The following is a 20,147-nucleotide window of genomic DNA, read 5'->3' on the forward strand; positions in this document are numbered from 1 at the left end:
TCCTGAATAAGTTTTGATAACACTTTTATTACAGGTAATTATAGTAAACTAAGCAAGTACACAGATGGGTACCCAATACAAGGCTGTCTGGTAAGTTTTCAGGGAGTAGGTAGCATCTAAATTGACATCTGACGGACAAATAGGAATTACCTGGAAAAACTGGAGGATAGACGGGAATATGCAGGAAAGAGTATTATATTTATTCACATGCTCTTGAATTTTACTTGAAGTTATTATAGCATAATGCATTCTAAAGAACTTATAAAATCAGAAGTTATATTACCTACTTTTTAAAAAAAGGAATATTTAGATATGTAAATAATAAATATTTATCTTTCTTAAAGTGAGTGAATGTCCATAAATACTGGCTATTAATGATTTCCTCATATAATTTTTATTAATTTTAAAAACACTGAAATAATCTTTTTGCTCCTTTTTGAATTTCTGAGTTTATGTATATAACTTATCTGATGCTTAAAATTAATCATGATTACACAGTAAGGGGGCACATCTAATTAAGAGGCAGCAAAGCTCCATGGGAATTCAACAAATTTTTGCAAACTCATGATGAAAATTGTTAGCATCAGATATTTCATCTTGGTTTTATTTCCAGAAATTAAAAGGCATTTTCTCTGAATCTAAAATTTTCAGTGATTCCTGTTCTTAAAAACAAGATCACACTTTTCACTCTAAGAGACTTAGCACTACACAAATGAGTTTAGGATTCACTAACATGAGTAACTCAATCATTAATCATTCTTGGAATGACATTAATGCGAAGCATCAGGAGCTGATGGTCAATAGGCAGCTGGGAGAAAACTAGCTGCTAAGAAGGGAAATGATGGCCCCATAAAAATCATATGACCTGCCTATGATACTTTAAAGGAACGACGCATCATGGTGTTATTGCAGATTAATTACATCTTCTCATTGGACCAAGGATGTGACTTGCATCCTGACATTACCTCAGTCTTCAGGGCAGCATTAAAAATAAAATAACGAAGTACACCAAGAGCAAAGAGCTGACTTGTAACTTCACACTCTGGGTGGGCAAAAACTCGATAAGAGAAAAAGAGAACTATCTTGCGGCTACATTTCTTTGGCACACATCTATGTCTTGTGAGTGAAACACACAGTGACTTTAAAGAAAATTCTGTGAATGGAAAGATGCCAGGAGAACCAGGGCTGTGATACTTGACTTGAGTAACTACAGGCACGTGGTCTTCCTGCACCTTTTTAGTTCAGATATAAATTAGCAGAAACATGGAGTTCAAAATAGCAGCTTCTTAGGATATCTTCTCTAGTCTCATATTTAAATATTTCCACTCTAATTTTATAATTAACCAAATAGTATTTTGTGTTTGATACATTCTGAACCAATAGTACATTTGACTTTATCCATAAGGTATTGTGAACTAAATGACAGTAATATCTCGGAAAATAAATTATAATTTTCCCACAAAATATTTTAATAATTTATTCAAAAGGAGGCAGTAAGACCATTTGTCTAATACTAATGCCAACACTGCCAATTCCTCCAATACTGATAGCAATATACATTGATAACGACCGATAGCAGCGCTATGGAAAAAGTGAAAAGTATTTCAAAGAATGTAACACAGGCAGTAGTAGGTAACAAGAATAAAAGTGCACTTGGAACAGAGTCAAATGTAAGTTAATGAATTAAATAAAATTAATATTAAATAAGATTAAGTGGGGGTTCAAATATTCTTTGAGAAAGCTTCATGGCTGCTAGGACAACTTTTAAGGAAGTGACAGAGCCTCAGTGACAAGTACAGGCCAGTATTATGCAGAAAGAAGACAAGAATACAGGTGTAGAAATTAGGAAGATACTTTTAGTCGAAGTCCCAGTATTACTACTAATTGGCTGCTCTTCTTTGGACAAGTACATGTAATACAAACTTCCTTTGCCTAAGTTAGTAGAGCAGTGATGATATGGTAATAATAACAGTCACACTTCCATCTTTGCAGAGTAATGGGGAAGTGCAAATAAGAGCATGTGGAGACATTTTAAAAGACAAGAGTGTCATCTCATGATTATAGCCTAGACAATGACTAAGACATGTATTTTGTTGGTATTACTTCTCTGTCATGCAGCTCAACCTATTTATTATGATTAACATGTGTATGTGCCCTTGTATCCAGTAATTGTAGTCTAGGAATTTAGCTCACAGATATACTTGCTCCTACAGGGAATAGCGTATGCGCAAGGTTAGTCATTGAAGCATTATGTGTACTAGGAAAGGACTGGAAACAACGCAAATGCCTAGGTACAGAGGACTAGTTAAATAAATTGTGTTAATCCATATAGGGGATACTTTGCTGGTGTAGAGAACAGAGACATTTTTATGTACTGATATTAAAAGATTTCTAGGAAACAATAAATGAAAAAGTAAAATTTTTAAATGTGTGTTTTTTCACACAACAGGAAGGGACAAAAAGAACATATAAGTATTTTCTTACATAGATACAACAATTCTCTATAAGGATTATAGGCATTTTTTTTTTAACTTACCTGGTTGTGGTAAAGACTCCATATACTACAGGATTTCTTTCATCTCTTGTGGGGAGTAAGTAAATGTCTTCTATTAATGGGAAAAAAATAATGATTCTACATTTGTATTTTTCAGTATCATGTTTGCTTTTTCTTTAATAATGAAATATTCCTGAGACTCTAAACAGTATATAAAATTAAGATAACAGTGAAAGTCATTACACTATGACATAAGAAATTAAGGGGAAAAGACAAGTTCTCACTAGCTGTGTGACACTTAATTGAATATTCACCCTCGAAGGTATTTACTTCAATCACCTATGAATGGGATGGTTCACTTGATAATCTCCATGATTGTTTCCAATTAGGAATATGTGATTTCATATAGAACAGAAACTAAAAACAGGTTATTTTTACCCTCCAGTGTTAAAAAAGTGTTGTCCTGTAATTGTGTCAACTTGTTAGTAATTCAATTACCTATTTGGTAATAATATGAAAATAGCTAGACTAGTTCATTTCTTGTGTGGTATTGTGTAATTACTTGTGCAACACTGATACTAAAGTATATGTAAATAATATTCTTTAAAACATCATTTAAGAGGTGAGCATACTTATATACAGCATGAGAAATCATCCATGAATACTGAATATATAATTTAATACTGTAAATACAATACTGACACAAATCATTCAATGATATCATTTTTACACTGCATGGCAAAACCAAAAATAAAGTTCAAAAAGTAAAAGCTAATGATACTAACTTTATTTACAGCTGAAAAATTCCTTCTAGAATTAGCTTTGAGAGGAGTAAAAAGGGGAAACAAAAGAGGAGAACCTAACGCTTCTCAGAGTATACTTTTTATTAACAAGTCAAAGCGACAGAGTTCACCAGATCTCCAGGGCTCTCCAGCAGAGGGCGTCTACAGAATAAGGAACCCAAGTTCTTGCTACCTATAGCCAGTGGCTCCTTCCAAATAAAAGACCACATGAAGAATGGATGGGCTTTGTAGTCCCAGAGCTAGTATCTTTCTGTCTCTTGCTGCAGTTTTGTTTCCCTCGTAACTCTGAGGACACTCACAAAAGGGGAACTTCTTCATTACGATGAACACCCAGACCTAGAGCACCTCCAAGTTCTTTGCGTGTGGGAACTGAGTAAGCACCACTCCTGCAAGCTGTCCTGGGCTTTATAATCAGGCATTTGGGGCTAAAATAAATTAAATGCTGAATTAGTTAATTAGTAAGACTTTTTTAAGAAAAACGAAACGTGACTTACGAAGCTCATCAAAATGAGTATCTGCCCCATCACTTCCAGAAATTGAGCAAATCAGTCTGGCCTTGAGAAAAGTGGTCCATTTGTTTATCAGGCTGCGTTGTCCTCCTACATCATTCTGGGGGAAAAAAAAGAAAACAAAATAAAGATACAGATTTACCAACATGATTCTATCACCAACTCAAACTGGTGGTTATCATAGGCAGTGTCTTATTAATGTCATTGCTTTTATAAAGACAGAGACCTTGAATATTTAAGTCCATGAATTTTCGAAGGAGGGAAAAAGCAGTTTTGTCCTTCAAAATTAAATGATTTTCTCACAGTTAAATGTGCAGTGTAAACACCATAGCTCTGCTGAATGAGCAGATGCGTGCAAGCCAACAGTATATAAGGCAGGCTTGGAATCGACTCCCATTTCTGCCAAGTTTTGCTCTATGACTTACAAACGATTATTTAATTCTTCAAGTCTCTGTTTTCTCATTGACAAAATATGATTAATGCCTTGAAATATGGCTGTTTTTCTGTTTGCTTGTTTTTGGTGTGTTTTTTTTGCGATACACGGGCCTCTCACTGTTGTGGCCTCTCCCGTTGCGGAGCACAGGCTCCGGACGCACAGGCTCAGCGGCCGTGGCTCACGGGCCCAGCCGCTGCGCGGCATGTGGAATCTTCCCAGGCCTGGCCACGAAGCCGCGTCCCCTGCATCGGCAGGCGGACTCTCAACCACTGCGCCACCAGGGAAGCCCGAAATATGGCTATTTTGATTATTAAATGGAAAATTTCTGTCAAGTGTTTAGCAAAGGCCAGGAAACTTGTATTAAAAAAAAAATGTTATGCACTTCCCGGGTGGCACAGTGGTTGAGAGTCCGCCTGCCAATGCAGGGGACACGGGTTCGTGCCCCTGTCCGGGAAGATCCCACATGCCGCGGAGCGGCTGGGCCCGTGAGCCACGGCCGCTGAGCCTGCGCGACCAGAGCCTGTGCTCCGCAACGGGAGAGGCCACAACAGTGAGAGGCCCGCATACCGCCAAAAAAAAAAAAAAAAAATACAAATTTCCAGTTATAAAATAAATAAGTCATGCACATGCACCCCAGTGTTCATTGCAGCACTATTTACAATAGCCAGGTCATGGAAGCAACCTAAATGCCCATCGACAGACGAATGCATAAAGAAGATGTGGTACATATATACAATGGAATATTACTCGGCCATAAAAAGGAACGAAATTGGGTCATTTTTAGGGACGTGGATGGATCTAGAGACTGTCATACAGAGTGAAGTAAGTCAGAAAGAGAAAAACAAATATCGTATATTAACGCATATATGTAGAACCTAGAAATATGGTACAGAGGAACCAGTTTGCAGGGCAGAAATAGAGACACAGATGAAGAGAAACAAACGTATGGACACCAAGGGGGGGAAAGTGGCAGGGGGTGGTGGTGGGATGAATTGGGAGATTGGGATTGACATGTATACACTGATGTGCATAAAATGGATGACTAATAAGAACCTGCTGTATAAAAAATAAATAAGGGCTTCCCTGGTAGCGCAGTGGTTGAGAGTCTGCCTGCCGATGCAGGGGACACAGGTTCGTGCCCTGGTCCGGGAAGATCCCACATGCCGCAGAGCGGCTGGGCCCGTGAGCCATGGCCGCTGAGCCTGCGCGTCTGGAGCCTGTGCTCCGCAACGGGAGAGGCCACAGCAGTGAGAGGCCCGCGTACCGCGAAAAAATAAATAAATAAAAATAAATTAAATTAAAAAATAAATACATAAAATAAATAAGTCATGGAGATGTAACATACAGCATGGTGACTATAGTAAATAATATTGTATTGCATATTTGAAAGTTGCTAAAAGAGTAAAAAAATAAATTTGCAGCCATGTATGGTAATGGACATTAACTAGACTTATTGTGGTGACCCTTTTGCAATATATACAAATATAAAATCATTATAATGTACACCTGTAACTCATGTTGTATGCCCATTATACCTCAATAAAAAAATGAAAAAAAGATATTCTTTAGACATTTAGCAAAACATAAGCATTTATACCAATTAGGTAGAATAAACAGGGTTATGCCGTTCAATAATTCACCATAAAGAGATATTTTTCTTATTTTTAATTTAATATGTCCCTGTGAACACTAAATTAATACGATTTTCTGTTTGACTCAACTAGATCTGCTATGCTTATGATAAATAAATAAGGATGTTTCATGGTATAAATACATTAAGTACTTAATTTTGACTTTCAAAAATTACTTATGAAGCCACTATTTCCATTAATATATTTCCATTTAAATCTAAATTCTATAAAAAGTTTTGTCTTTCATGCAGTCTGTGTTCCATAAAGTTAATAAACAGTTTGCTGTCAAATTTCAGGTCTCAATATCTAGGGACTAGCTTCCCTGTGATTCTTTTACCTATGAAAATTAAAGAAAAGCATCTACATGACCACTCCAGACAGGAGAATTCAAAGTCATATAAATAGAGGCTCTTCTTGAAGAAGGAAATGGGGAGGAGGAGAGAGAAGGAAGGGCAAGCAAGGTCATTGAGAACGGAGACCATAGCTGTCTTTATAGCCTTAACACCTCACACCAAGGGTGTACCGTGACACCCAGAGTGAATGGTGTTTAACATCCCTCTCTGCTAAACAACAGAAGTATTTTAAGTAATAGCTCTGTATAAATGAGTAATAATTATTATTTGCTTGCGTTCTTTAGGTTTATAACAAACAATTTAAAAAGGAGAATAATTTAAAATTTTAAATACATTCAAATTCAACAGTTAGCACGAACTCACATTTGCACTTAATGAACAAAATAATCACACCTCATAATTTGCACTATGTCTCAGTGTTGCAAGTTTTAAATAACTCCAAATCAATGTGAACTTACCCTTGAAACATGTGTAGCTGAGTTCATGTGTGCTGAAGACTGACTATACATATACATGTACACATAAATATACATAATAGAAACACAATGGTAACCACAGCAATTGTTTAGAACTTGGATAAACAAAAGACTTTTCTGGCAGTAGTACTCTGTCACTGATACTGTTTAGAATTGCTAATACATGGTGATAATAGAAAGCAAAGTAACATCTAGTTGGTTTTCTAATAGCTTTTAATTCTTAGCAGAAAATGCATTCTCTTATTCCTTTTATGCAGAATCTACTTCAGATATGCCACTAACATCCTGCTTGTCAGGTATTTATTAAGATCATATTTAATAATGAATAGCTAAAAATGCAAAATAAAATTGACAAAAGTCTTTAGAAAAATATAGATAAAAGTATAGATAAATGCCCAATAAACTGAGTCTTCTCTGAAATTTCTTTGTTGGGAAAATGAGGACAGACCTACAAGGTTTAATACTGTCTAAAATTACAGGTGGATTCACACATGCAGAAATTGGTTCAGGAAACATTCTAGATGCTGGAAAGATGAGGGAAAGAACAGCTGGTGAAACAATTCAGAACATGTATGGAGAACCAGGACAAATTTGGTTTAGACTAAGACTGGGATAAATTGAAATAGAGGAAAATGTTACGAAAGTAAACTGGGGTAAGATCAAGGAAGGGTTGGATACCAGGCCAAAGTGTCTGCATGTAATTTAGTACACAAGAATTACTAAAAGATTCAGTAATTAGCAAAGAAGTGAAGAAAATGAATATATATTTTATATAATAACGCTTTAGAAACAAACATGTCTGTAACTGCTCTTAAATTTATATTTTGTATATGGTGCCTCTATTATTTACCATTGCTCAATAATAAAAATAATATTTCAGTTAGCTATTAAATGATTTCCTATGTCTGCAAATGCAAAGGCAGACTTTTCTAGACATGACTTTTTTTTTTTTTTTTTTTTTTTTTTCCCGGTACGCGGGCCTCTCACTGTTGTGGCCTCTCCCGTTGCAGAGCACAGGCTCTGGACGCACAGGCTCAGCGGCCATGGCTCACGGGCCCAGCTGCTCCCCGGCATGTGGGATCTTCCCGGACCGGGGCACGAACCTGCTTCCCCTGCATCGGCAAGTGGACTCTCAACCACTGCGCCACCAGGGAAGCCCTAGACATGACTTTTATTTCTACTGCTAATATCCTCAGATCAGTTAATAAATATAAATCCAGATGTTAATACTGATGCTTCCTCCTAATGTAATAATGAATTTTATGTTAATGTACAGAAAGATCCCAGTGACAAAATGTGTTATCTGGCATTATTCAGAAAGAAAGAGATTTTTAAATAAATTTAAAAATAGAAGATAACTTATCTCCTCATCTTTCTCCTGACCCTTGATTTATATCTTTTTAAATGATCATAACTAGCCTCTATATGTTTTTATTTTAGCAGAGCCCTAGTTGTACTAAGCAGAACTCTAAAGTCTATTTTAAGGCATCTTCTTACATATTTATAGTATTTATAAAATTTTCATCGCTTATATTTGTATATTTTGAGTCAGTAATAAATACTACAAAATAGTGTTGATTCAATATGCATAAAGAAGTATATCAACTATCATGAATATAATACCAGGGACCGTGTTTGGTTTACTGCTTTACCCCTAGCCCAGAGCAGTTATTCAAATCATTTTGCTAAGTGAATAAACAGATAATATCAAATATTTGCTCCATAACATCCCTTTAACGATTGTACATATTACTACTTCATCATAAAAACGAGCAATCACATTCTCTTTTCAACACATTATTAGATAAAAGTGACAAGAAATGGCTCATTTTCAAACACCGTCCCTCTTTCTATTTGCAATTATCACCATATTTAAGACAAACCATGAAAAAACTCTATTCTATTAGCTCCAAATTTGCCAAAAAGAGGTTTATACTGTACCTGCATACTTTTTTCAACCTGACAAATGGAAATTGCAATCCTTTGAACAAAAGAATCTTTAAATGCTCTCACCTACCCATCTAGCTGCTGTGCGTGGCCTCTCAAGGAATAAAAAGATAAAAACAAGCACAAAAATCCAGGTCAAAGATGAAAGCCACCTGCTGTCAACGGGAAAACAAGTATAGTTTCTGGGATAATAGCTCTCAGGAATGGATTATAAGCATTTAATGACTGGATAGTAACTCTTACAGACATCCAGAAGCATGACCTGGGATGGCAAAGTTCAGTTCACAAGGAGTTGTATTTCTCCTGCAGGGAAGTGTCACTTGACTGACTTTGTGGACCAGCTCTCGGTCCCTGCATTTGTTTGCAAATCCACAAAATCCCCCCTGAGAACTTTAAGCCCAGAAGAGGGCTGAAAGGGAAGTAACCACTTTTGTACTAAACTCTCACCTCCTTGCTTATTTTTGTGAAATTCTAAAGAAGACAACTGTCTAACACTATAGATTTATTATTGAGATGTCAAAATCAGCAGCTTTTAGTCACTGGTCACTTCTGTGTGTCTCCACTCTATTTATCACAGCTTCTTTGTGGTCAGATTGCCAAAAGCCTTGCCATCCTCTACGCAAAGATGCAGATGAAAGTAGCAAAGAAATTAAATGTAAACAAGCCCGACCACATGTGTGCAATCTGAGTGGTGAGTGCAGAGGTTGCCTGTTTCCCCATTCTTTATAGCTTTTTATATGTTTGCAATATTTCTTAATTTTTAAGTGATTAATGAAAACAGAAAATTTTAAAAATGAAAGACAAAACACAAGTTACAATCTTTGTGCAGCTTTAAAGTATAATTAACTCTGAATCATTGGATTGGGTGATGGCTGCATATTATGAAATACTGTGATCTTCTAATCCTGCTATCTCCTAATGGGGCGATCAGTCAGGAGGCAGGTTAATGGTGACTCCATTTTCCTTCTACTGTCATAGCAAACTCAAGTCCTTATAAATCTTACACAGACATGTAGAGTAGCTACAAGCTGTGACACGTGAACTTTTATTGAGTGTATCTTTTGACCTTCGGGTCACTATGCTGGGTTCAACTGTTAAATGTGATTTTATCTCTATATACCATCCTCTCCAAGGATCTCTCAGCACTTTATAAATATTGTCATTTTCACCTTTATATTGAGAAACAGAAGCTCTTGGAAAGTGTAATAATTGACATTTAGCTCCTCTGCTCTTAAATCATGAACATTTTATAAATTAATGAAACCTCTAAGACATTTGTGAACATGGTATATTCCATTAAAATAGAGATGTGCGTTCAGAAATTTGTAGCCATATTAATTAGTTTAAGTTGAAGGACACCAGACTTTTCAAATAAATAAGTACACCTTAAGCACTTAAAAAAAGAAAAAAGGTTTGATGGTGAAGTCAGAGGTTACAAATTCTCTTTTGCTTAAAATTTAGTTACTTTGCCTAATGGAGCTCTTCTGCATCTTTGTGCAGACGAGAGAAGGGAATTCCCTGAAGCACTTTAGAAACCATAATCTTTGCAAGTTTGTGCACCCCTCTCCCACATTCTACCCATCAATAACATTTAATCTCAGAGATTTTATCTTGAACTAACACTACCCACTTTCTTGTGAAGTGTGATCCAAATACCACAATACAAAACATTTGTTTTTCCATAACTGAAGCTATCACATGAGACAAACACACAGGCTTTCTACTGATCTTTTTTACAAATTAAAAAAAGATTAGGGCAATTAAATACTTTTCTGTCTTTGATTTAATGCCTGTTGTATTTCTATACATCATTCGTACTCTTTATCTGATTTGTTATTTAGAATAACTGCTGTACCTTGCAGGTTTTAAATAATCTTGTGTTGAGATATATCTTCAAATCACCTAAAGACCCGTTTGCACCAGGAAATTCTGAAGTAAGATCACAGCAACTGACATTTCAGAGCAATTGTTCAATGTACTTCTCTCTGGGCTGCCTCAATTTTCTCTGAGTTATTTCTAGGGACAGAATTTAGAAACTCTGTAAACTTAATACAGATGGTCTATATGGGCTGTATAAGTCAATAATAATGATAAGGATAATCCAAATGCAGGATGGCCTATTTAGAAGTTTGAAACTATTATCATCATGTGGTAGAAACAAAAAGTCAAACCCAGAATAAGATTCCCAGGAGGCTCATTAGGAGGACATGTATATATATTAAAATAAAAGTCATATATATATATATATATATATATGTATATATATAAATACACTGTTATACTGAGAGGAAGAGCTTAAGTGAGGATATTTTAATACATTAAATGAACTCATGAAAGATAGTGAAGTTAAACCCACTGAATCAAACGAGAGAACTATGTTGTACTTTCTTTTTCAGCCTATGAATCTTCTTCAGCAATACGTCATAACAATATTTCATTTAATTCTTTCATTGAGATGCAAAAAAAGTTATGATCACTAAAAATAAAAGCATAAAAGGAAAATGATAACGAGTCTTCTACTTATCTATTAGTAATCTTGAAATACCTTAGCAGTAGAAGAAACAAAACTAGGCAAACTCAAACATCTCAAAGGGGAGAAGAAAAAACAAACAAAAAACTTGTACGGCAGGTATTGCACACAGTGGTTTTTAAGGGATAACTTCTGAATAGACTTTCAAGGCAAAAAAATGTTTTTCTTAAAAAGAACTCTAGTGTTTAGACATGACTGTTTTTGATTTGCCACTGGTGAATCGAAATGGAGAACATGTTTTTCTAACTACTTCAAAAACTTGTAAAGATTATTAGAAATGCAGGACTTGGGTAATACACTGCGCTAAAGAATTCAGTGTCTAAGATTTAACAGTTTAAATTTCGGCAAATCTAGGCATATTCAGCGGTCTTTTTCAGGTAAGATCAGAGTTCATTAAATTAAAAAAAAAGTGTTAAAAGCTACGGCCAACAGTATTAATCCTTGCCTAGGAATTTCTGACAGGAAAACAGATGGAAGTGAAGCAAAAGCACATCTGTAACTTGTGGGCTCTAAATCTCTCATTTAGGTTGTAAGCAAGAAGCTGAAAGTAAGCAAAAAAACCGCACTCGGAGGAAATCAATAAATACAGAAAGTGTCATCAGCCTAAAAACACAAATCTTCAAAGGCAGTAATTGTCCAAATAGGATCATATATCAAAATAGACAGTGCAAGTAGAATCAAAGCAAAGGGCTATTAATTAGACCCCCAGGCAAGTTATGTGAAAGGTCCAACCAAACTGAATTCCTGGCGTGGACAAAAGGAAATACTGCAGAACAAAAAGAGAACTGGCATAACCAGCAGCTGTAATCCGGAGTGGGCTAGCATAAGTAACCTAATGGACAATGCTTCCAGAAATGAACAGAATCCCAAAATAATGCAAAACAAACTTGAGGCAGAAAGTTGCAAGCAAGCCCCACTGAAGTGACTGGTATTTATACACATTAACTTACAGGGTGGGTTTTGAAAGGAAATACACACAGACACACACACACACGGTAATAAACATCACACAATCATAAATAATAGTATCAGAAAGGACTAACTTGCAAAATAAATAGACACAAATCTTTTCAGAGGGTTTATTTCATGCTGTTTCACCTACCCTTTCAGACAGCATTTATTACCTCTCCACGAAGACCTGTGTAATTTACCATCTATGAGAGCAGTCCAGGGTGTAAGGTGCACCATTCAGTGCTTGAAAATATTGACTGTTCAAATCAAAGAATTATAGAGCCTGGCAAAGACTTTAGAAAGCATTCTAGGCTAAGCACCTTATTTTAAAAATGAGAAAACTGAAGAAGTTGTTTGACAGGAAAGTAGTGACACTACTGAAAAATAATTCATTAGTAAATGTGTTCTCCCATTTGTAATGATAAACACACTGAGTTTGAAAGAGATTCTTTGGATGAAGGTACTTATTATCCTGAGGCTGTCAATTATCTTCTAGGTCAGTTTCTTTACTATTTAGTGAATCTCTCTGTTCCCATCTCTTGTCCAAAATTTGCATTGTTCAAATTGTTCACATAATTTTCACCAGAGATGTCTCCAAATTCTTCTGACTCTATCCAAAAATAAGTTCTATCCTCAAAGTACAAATATTGCTAAAAATGAGAGCAAAGTAATAATAATAATTTTAACCTTTAAAACTGATAAAATACCATCTCTTCTCAGTAAACTTTGGTAACTAACCTGCCTCTCACCACCCCCCAGCTCCCAAAATATACACATACTACCACTCTTTCACTCCTAAGCAGTTAATTGAGCTGACTCCAAAAGTGTGTACGTATGACGTGTGTATGTGTGTACATGATTTTTGACATGTAACTTAGGGTGGTATGATCATGTACTCACATTATTCACATGTCGATCTCTTAGATGGTTAACTGCTTGAAAACAGAAATCTAAGTAGCCCTTGTTTTCCAGTACTTTCCTCTGTATCTTTGAAGATCCAAATTCATATGATCTCATTTAAGCCTTTCATTTGCCTGGTAAAATAGTCATAGAAGAGATGGGTGTCCTCATTTTCTAGGTTAAGAAAGTGAGCTAGAAAAAAGTAAAGCAGATACATGTCTCTTTTTGAATTATGGTTTTCTCAGGGTATATGCCCAGTAGTGGGATTCCTGGGTCGTATGGTAGTTGTATTTTTAGTTTTTTAAGGAACCTCCATACTGTTCTCCATAGTGGCTGTATCAATTTACATTCCCACCAGCAGTGCAAGAGGGTTCCCTTTTCTCCACACCCTCTCCAGCATTTATTGTTTGTAGACTTTTTGATGATGGCCATTAGACTGGTGTGAGGTGATACCTCATTGTAGTTTTCATTTGCATTTCACTAATGATTAGTGATGTTGAGCATCCTTTCATGTGTTTGTTGACAATCTGTATATCTTCTTTGGAGAAATGTCTATTTAGGACTTCTCCCCATTTTTGGATTGGGTTGTTTGTTTTTTTGATATTGAGCTGCATGAGCTGCTTGTAGATTTTGGAGATTAATCCTAGTCATGTACTACAATGTTCATTGTAGCTCTATTTACAATAGGCAGGACATGGAAGCAACCTAAGTGTCCACTGACAGATGAATGAATAATGAAGATGTGGCACATATATACAATGGAATATTACTCAGCCATAAAAAGAAACAAAATTGAGTTATTTGTAGTGAGGTGGATGGACCTAGAGTCTGTCATACAGAATGACGTAAGTCAGAAAGAGAAAAACAAATACTGTATGCTAGCACATATATATGGAATCTAAAAAAAAAAAAAAATGGTTATGAAGAGCCTAGGGGCAAGACGGGAATAAAGACGCAGACCTACTAGAGAATGGACTTGAGGATATGGGGAGGGGAAAGGTAAGCTGGGACAAAGTGAGAGAGTGGCATGGACATATATACACTACCAAATGTAAAATAGATAGCTAGGGGGAAGCAGCCGCATAGCACAGGGAGATCAGCTCGGTATCTGTGACCACCTAGAGGGGTGGGATAGGGAAGGTGGGAGGGAGGGAGACGCAAGAGGGAGGAGATATGGGGATATATGTATATGTATAGCTGATTCACTTTGTTATAAAGCAGAAACTAACACACCATTGTAAAGCAACTATACTCCAATAAAGATGTTAAAAAAAAAAAAGTAAAGCAGAGATGTAAGTCTAGATTTGACTTCAAGTTAACATTTGTATCATTTGGGCAAAAGTTATTGATTATATCCTTACTGCCAAAACTAATATGTGACTGTTAGTCATAATCTTACCTGAATTCCTTTTGGTGTGTGACATTACTGATAACTGCCTTCTTCTTGAAACCGTTTTTATCCCTGACTTGTGACAGTACTCTCGTCCAGTTCTCTACCTGCTATCAAACTATTTCTTCTCAATTGCCCTTGAGGACATTTTCCTCTGCTTTTTCTTAAACGTCATTGTCCCTCAGGATCCTGTCCTTGCTGTTTGATCTTGTACTACAAATCTTCCTGGGCAATTTCAGACATTTCCATGACTTCAAGAGCTACCAATACACTGGTGATTTCTACATTCCTGAGTCTAGACCCTATTGAGTCTCAGGTTTATATTTTTAACTGGTTATTATGACAGCATAACCCAGAACTACATCAAGTTCAATATGTTCAAATATAAAATCTATGCCCAGAAACTTTTTCTGGTGTTTCTTAAATATCAGAATGTATCTCTTTGTGCATTTTCCTAATTTCTGCCATATCTTCTGGAAAGCACAGTTACTAACAGTATAGGAGTCTTTTGTCTACAGGGATAGTATCAAGGTCTTGAAATAGGAGTGAGGGAGAATTAAAATGCATGGAGGATCTAATAGGACAGGAAGTTGTTGCAGCCTTTTATGTACATCGTGGAATCAATACCTGCAGTTATTAATCAGTCCTAATTATGAACAGGAGAGATAAGACTTCTGAAGACTTCTGTTGAACTTTCGTGCATGTTTTAAAAGGAAACAGTCACTATCCTGCTAATTTTCCATATGTTTGTTTTGCTCCAGTCACAGTAAACCTCTTTTTATTCCTTAAGTGCTTTTTCCCACCTCTGAGATTTCACATGTGCTTTTCCTTCTGCCTGGAATATTCTTCCCCATCCCTGTCACCTTTGCCCTGCAATTTCCTCATCATTTTTATCATCTGATTCAAAAGTCACTTTCTCAGAGAGACCTTCCATATACAATCTAAAGCCCACCTATTCTTCCTAATTGACCCTGTGATTTTTCCATTATAGCAGTTATCACACCTTCCACTTATATGTTAATCTGTGTGCTTTCTTGTTTAATGCATATATAATGCACTAGGTTGTAAACTCAGTAAGGACAAGTATGATGTCTTTTTTGAAAAAAACTTCTATAAGACTACTGCTTAGCAATGCCATGTACAGGGTTAGTTACCAATAGATGTGTTAAGTAAATGAATGTTTTGAGAGTCTATATTTATAATGTAGCCACTAGCCACACGAGGCTATTTAAATTACAATTAATTAAAGTTAAATAACATCAAAAATTCAGTTCCTTAGTCATACTAGTCAACACTAACATGTCAACATGGCTACTATGCTGTAGAGAACAGATACAGAACATTCCCATCATTGCAGAAAATTCTATATTAGACAGCACTTGTCTACACCGGGCAATTAATAAAAGAGTGGTAATAAATTAAGGACCTTTTAGAAATTGACACATACATTCTATCTTAGAAACACCTCTTGAACTTATATGTATCTCTTCATTCCTACTTTCTTTAGGGAACTACCTAAAAGGTCTCCCAGTCACGCGTATTTCTCAGGCCAGATATATTCTTGAAATAATTAATTGCTAAACACCTATCAAGTCACTTCTCTTCCTAAAAACATTTATAACTTCTCATTGTCTACACAACAGAGCTGAAACTCCTTACCATGAAAATAATACTGCTTATCTTCCAATTTACCAGAATTTATGGAATAACATTGCTCCCCACTACCCCTCGAGTTCCACTGACAACAAGATTTCACTGTCCTTTAAACAAAATATACTCTGTCACAATGCTGCCTGAAATGCCTATCCTCCTTTCCTGTCCTTGGTGTAGTCTCCCTACCCCTGTAGGACTCAATTTTTGAGCTTCACTGAATGCACAGAGTTCTCAGTCTGACCTCGATCACATTATATTGTGATTATCTGTTTATGTCTCTATTACCCTCACTGCACTCTAAGGTTTTAAAGAAAAGGGACAGTGGTTTACTTACCTCCCAGTGTCTAGTCTTACTGCACTTTGCACAGAACTTATATTTTCTTGTTGAAATAATGAAATGATAAAATAATGAAGGAATGGGTTACAAAATTGAAGAGATTCACCCTTATCCTGTAAACAATTCTTTGTTCATTTTGTGTAATTTTTGCTTATTTCCAAAAGCTCCTCCCCACCAATCACTATATATTACTGACTAACAGTAATGTCTTTGACAGGTCAATAAAACAACTTTTACTTTAGTTTAGTAGCTGAAGACATAGGGAGCTCTTAAACTGTCAACAGTTTTTCATTGGCCTGAAGGTTATCAGGTAAAAATGAAAACAAACAATAATAACAAGAACAACAAAACCTTAATATTTCCAAATAAATAGGTACTGTGGAAATATCCTGGTGGGACAAATAGTATAAAGGACTCTCATGTTACTGACAAGCTCTGTAAATTCAGAACAGTGTACACAGTTACTCTTAACTCTCTCTAGCATGCTCTCTTCCTTCTTAGCTTTGTTTATATCTGTTGAACTTAATTTTGTTTCACAGCATAGACGTACATTACATTACTACCTGTTGAAAACAGAAAAACAATATTATAATTACCTCATGGGATAAAAAAAATGAAACAGAGAGGAATAAATATGTTCCCCCAAATGTCACAAGGACATTTTTTATGTGAAAATAATGTATAACAGCAACAATGATGCTGAAAAGCTATTTTTTAATTTAAGCTTGTTATTGTTTTGCAGGACATTCTTTTTTAAAAGACTTCAAGTCATTTTTAATCTCGACAGTGAAATCTCCACTTATGAGTGCTCACTTTTTACCGCACTTTAATCCTAAATTAATAAATAAAGTTAGTAACTTGGGCAGGGTGGGAGGCAATTAAGAAATTACAAAGATGCATTTAGAGCCAAATATTGTAAACATTGACCAGTGGATCATATTGTAGTGGGAAATGCTGAAGAGGGTGTTAATTGAAGACAGGGATTGAGTAAAGAGATACATCAATTTAAGAAGAACCTCTATTATCTCTCTTTTTTTTTTTAAGGAAATTCATCCATCACAAGTCCTTATTTGATATCACAATTTGTTAGCTTTTTATCCAAACACAATAGCATGACAAAATCTTGCTGGGTGGCCTCAGAGTTTTTTTGTGGTGGGAAGACTTATGTACTACAATTCTCTCTGTCTTTTCAGTTCTATAGGAGTTTGTTCATAAATAAAATATCCCATGGCTGATACTTAAAGTCTAGATTATATTTTTATGATACAAATTTATAAATGGGGCAGCTAAATTTTTCTTTAATATGTTTCTCCACCTCTAAAAGTAACTTTCAGTATATTTAGTATGAGTGGAAAAACATTACTTTGTTATAAATGAATTTCTATCAAATGGATTTGACCTATCAAGAAATAAGTATTGAACTGCTTCACAAAACCCACACTTGTTATACATGTGCTCATCACAGAGTGACTCTTAAAATACATTTAATTGATTGTAAATCTCTTATGACATACTTAACGTGATTCATTTATACAAATGATGTCCATCCACAGCACAGCTTTCCGGCTGGGGTACTGTTGTTCTAAGGCATGCTTCAGTACACTCACACGCTACGACTACTCCAAGCAATGGCCATTCATCTCTCGGCGAGAGGCTTCAAGAGAAATGACTGTGAATTCTTAGACTCTGAAAGAATGAGGATGCTTTTTAGAGAATCTGTCCCCTGGGGGTGAAGGGATCAGTGGGGGACGGCATTACTGGCTAGGACACTAGGTAAAGAATGATCTGCGCTCACAAGTTTGGTCTCATTCAAAAGCCATGTTATCATTAGCACTCTTAAGCGCAATGACGGTTTATATTTCTGTCCCTGGAAGTGTTCAAAAGCCTGAGGGCACAGACTGAGAAAAAAAAGTCATAGGCTCAGATGGAAGAAAATGAAAAGTTTGTACAAGACCAAAGAAAGCTTCCCGCTGAGAGTATTTATTAAGTTAACAGCTCTTCCTCTTAATAACTGAGTTAATGCTGAAGGTGTCTGGCCATTTAAGAAAAGTGATTTCAGTGAAGATAAATCCAACTAACAAAAGAATATACTGAAAAGTATGATTCCAGTAGCATTTTTATTCTATAAAGCTTGTATTCACTCAAATGAGAACTTTGATGGCACAAAATGGGAGTGTTTCATAGAGTTGTTGTTTTCCTGTAATTTACACAAAATGGCAATATTAAAAAGCAAATTTCAGTGTTCTTCAAGATAAATGTTTTGCCTTTTGGATTGTTTTCTTTCCTTCCTATCCCATTTTTCTCTCAGAACCTAACCTAGGTTAATGCTCTAGAAAGTATTTTAATAATAAGACTATATAACTGCATTTTCAACTTATTTGATTCCTGTAAAGATACATAATTTTACATGTGATGTGTTTTGATAAAAATATGGGATATGATTTTGTTAGTGTTTAAGGAACTCTAGTGAGTATGCTAAGTTACTTTCAATTTCAAAATAAAATTATTTAATGTACAAAACATTTTAACTTCCATGGATCAGGACAATGCAGGGATCTTACTGGGAATAGTAATAACTGGCAAAGGGATAGCCCACCAATAAAAGGAGCAAGCTGCCCAAGAGATCTAACTCAAACCTGGGGAATAGCTCAGGGATTGGAAAAAATAATTTGTAATATTGGAAAATTTTGCATCCTTCTTTTTTCTTTTTACTTTTGGATCTCAAAAATTATACATATAAGATAATATGAATGTATTCTAACATTTATGAATAATGGAATTAACTTCAACATTACATGGTTAATTATTCATACACATACACATATGCCTTAAGTGGAATAAATATATCTTGCCTTACAAACTCTTCCAACTCGAGAAAGGATGGTCTTATCAGAAGTACTCCCTTCTTGAGATGATTCACGAAAGAAGAAATATATTTTATCATCATCTGGATTATAGGTGTCTGGGATGGGGAAAGTTCCAATAAATTTTGCTCCTGTTTGGAAGAAAAGAAGGTATACATTAAAATACTGAAATAATTCAGCCACAGTAGTACTGGTGTCTTTTGTATGTAAAACAATTAGCAGCAGAATTAGAAATAAACACATGAATGAAATGTGGGAAATGAGACATATACACAAGTAAACATGACACAAAGCAGGAACATGTATTAGCCCAAAGAGGTCCTGAACAAGCTCTTTAGGACTCTGGACATCAGGTGAGAACACGACTGGCTGAGATTCACAATTGTTTCAATTCAACTAAATTACATAGAAAAGTCCTTCTTTCAAACCTGGAGATTCTATGATTTTATATTTTCCTTTTTTATGATTGCAGTCACTGCTTCTAAACCAAAATGTCCATTATGAAGAGCTTAGGAAAAACTATAAACATATCCCAAATTTTGATATATTATGATGTTATTTGTTGCACTTTGTGTAACTGCCAAAAAAAATTGAAACAACCAGTAATGCTTGGGTCAAGTCCAGTGTTGGCTCTGAAGACACTCTTTCCAACTTGATATCCTGTTTCTGCCGCTTACTGGAAAAGTGACTTTGGGCAAATTGTTTACCTTCTCTATGCCTCAATTTTCTCATACCTAATATGAGGCTACCAATATCATCTACCTAGTAGGGTAACTGATATGATAATCAAGTGAATTGATATACGTAATGCGCTTACTATCTGGTAGTGCGTGACACATAATAAGGGTTTAATAAATGTTATTCATTATTAAA

General features: G+C 35.6%; 1 protein-coding gene across 1 annotated transcript in view; it reads right to left on the reverse strand.

The window, feature by feature from the left end:
* SEMA3D (semaphorin 3D) overlaps positions 1–20,147 on the reverse strand; it is a 134,997-nt gene that overhangs the window by 39,094 nt on the left and 75,756 nt on the right. The window contains exons 7-9 of the mRNA XM_029233706.1: positions 19,263–19,405; positions 3,792–3,906; positions 2,537–2,606 (exon numbers count right to left, since the gene is read on the reverse strand). Coding sequence (XP_029089539.1) covers positions 2,537–2,606; positions 3,792–3,906; positions 19,263–19,405 — 328 coding nt within the window. The remainder of the gene's footprint in view (positions 1–2,536; positions 2,607–3,791; positions 3,907–19,262; positions 19,406–20,147) is intronic.

The sequence above is a fragment of the Monodon monoceros genome, unplaced genomic scaffold, assembly GCF_005190385.1.
Source record: "Monodon monoceros isolate NGI ecotype Baffin Bay Population unplaced genomic scaffold, NGI_Narwhal_1 Super_Scaffold_2, whole genome shotgun sequence".
Classification (NCBI taxonomy): domain Eukaryota; kingdom Metazoa; phylum Chordata; class Mammalia; order Artiodactyla; family Monodontidae; genus Monodon; species Monodon monoceros.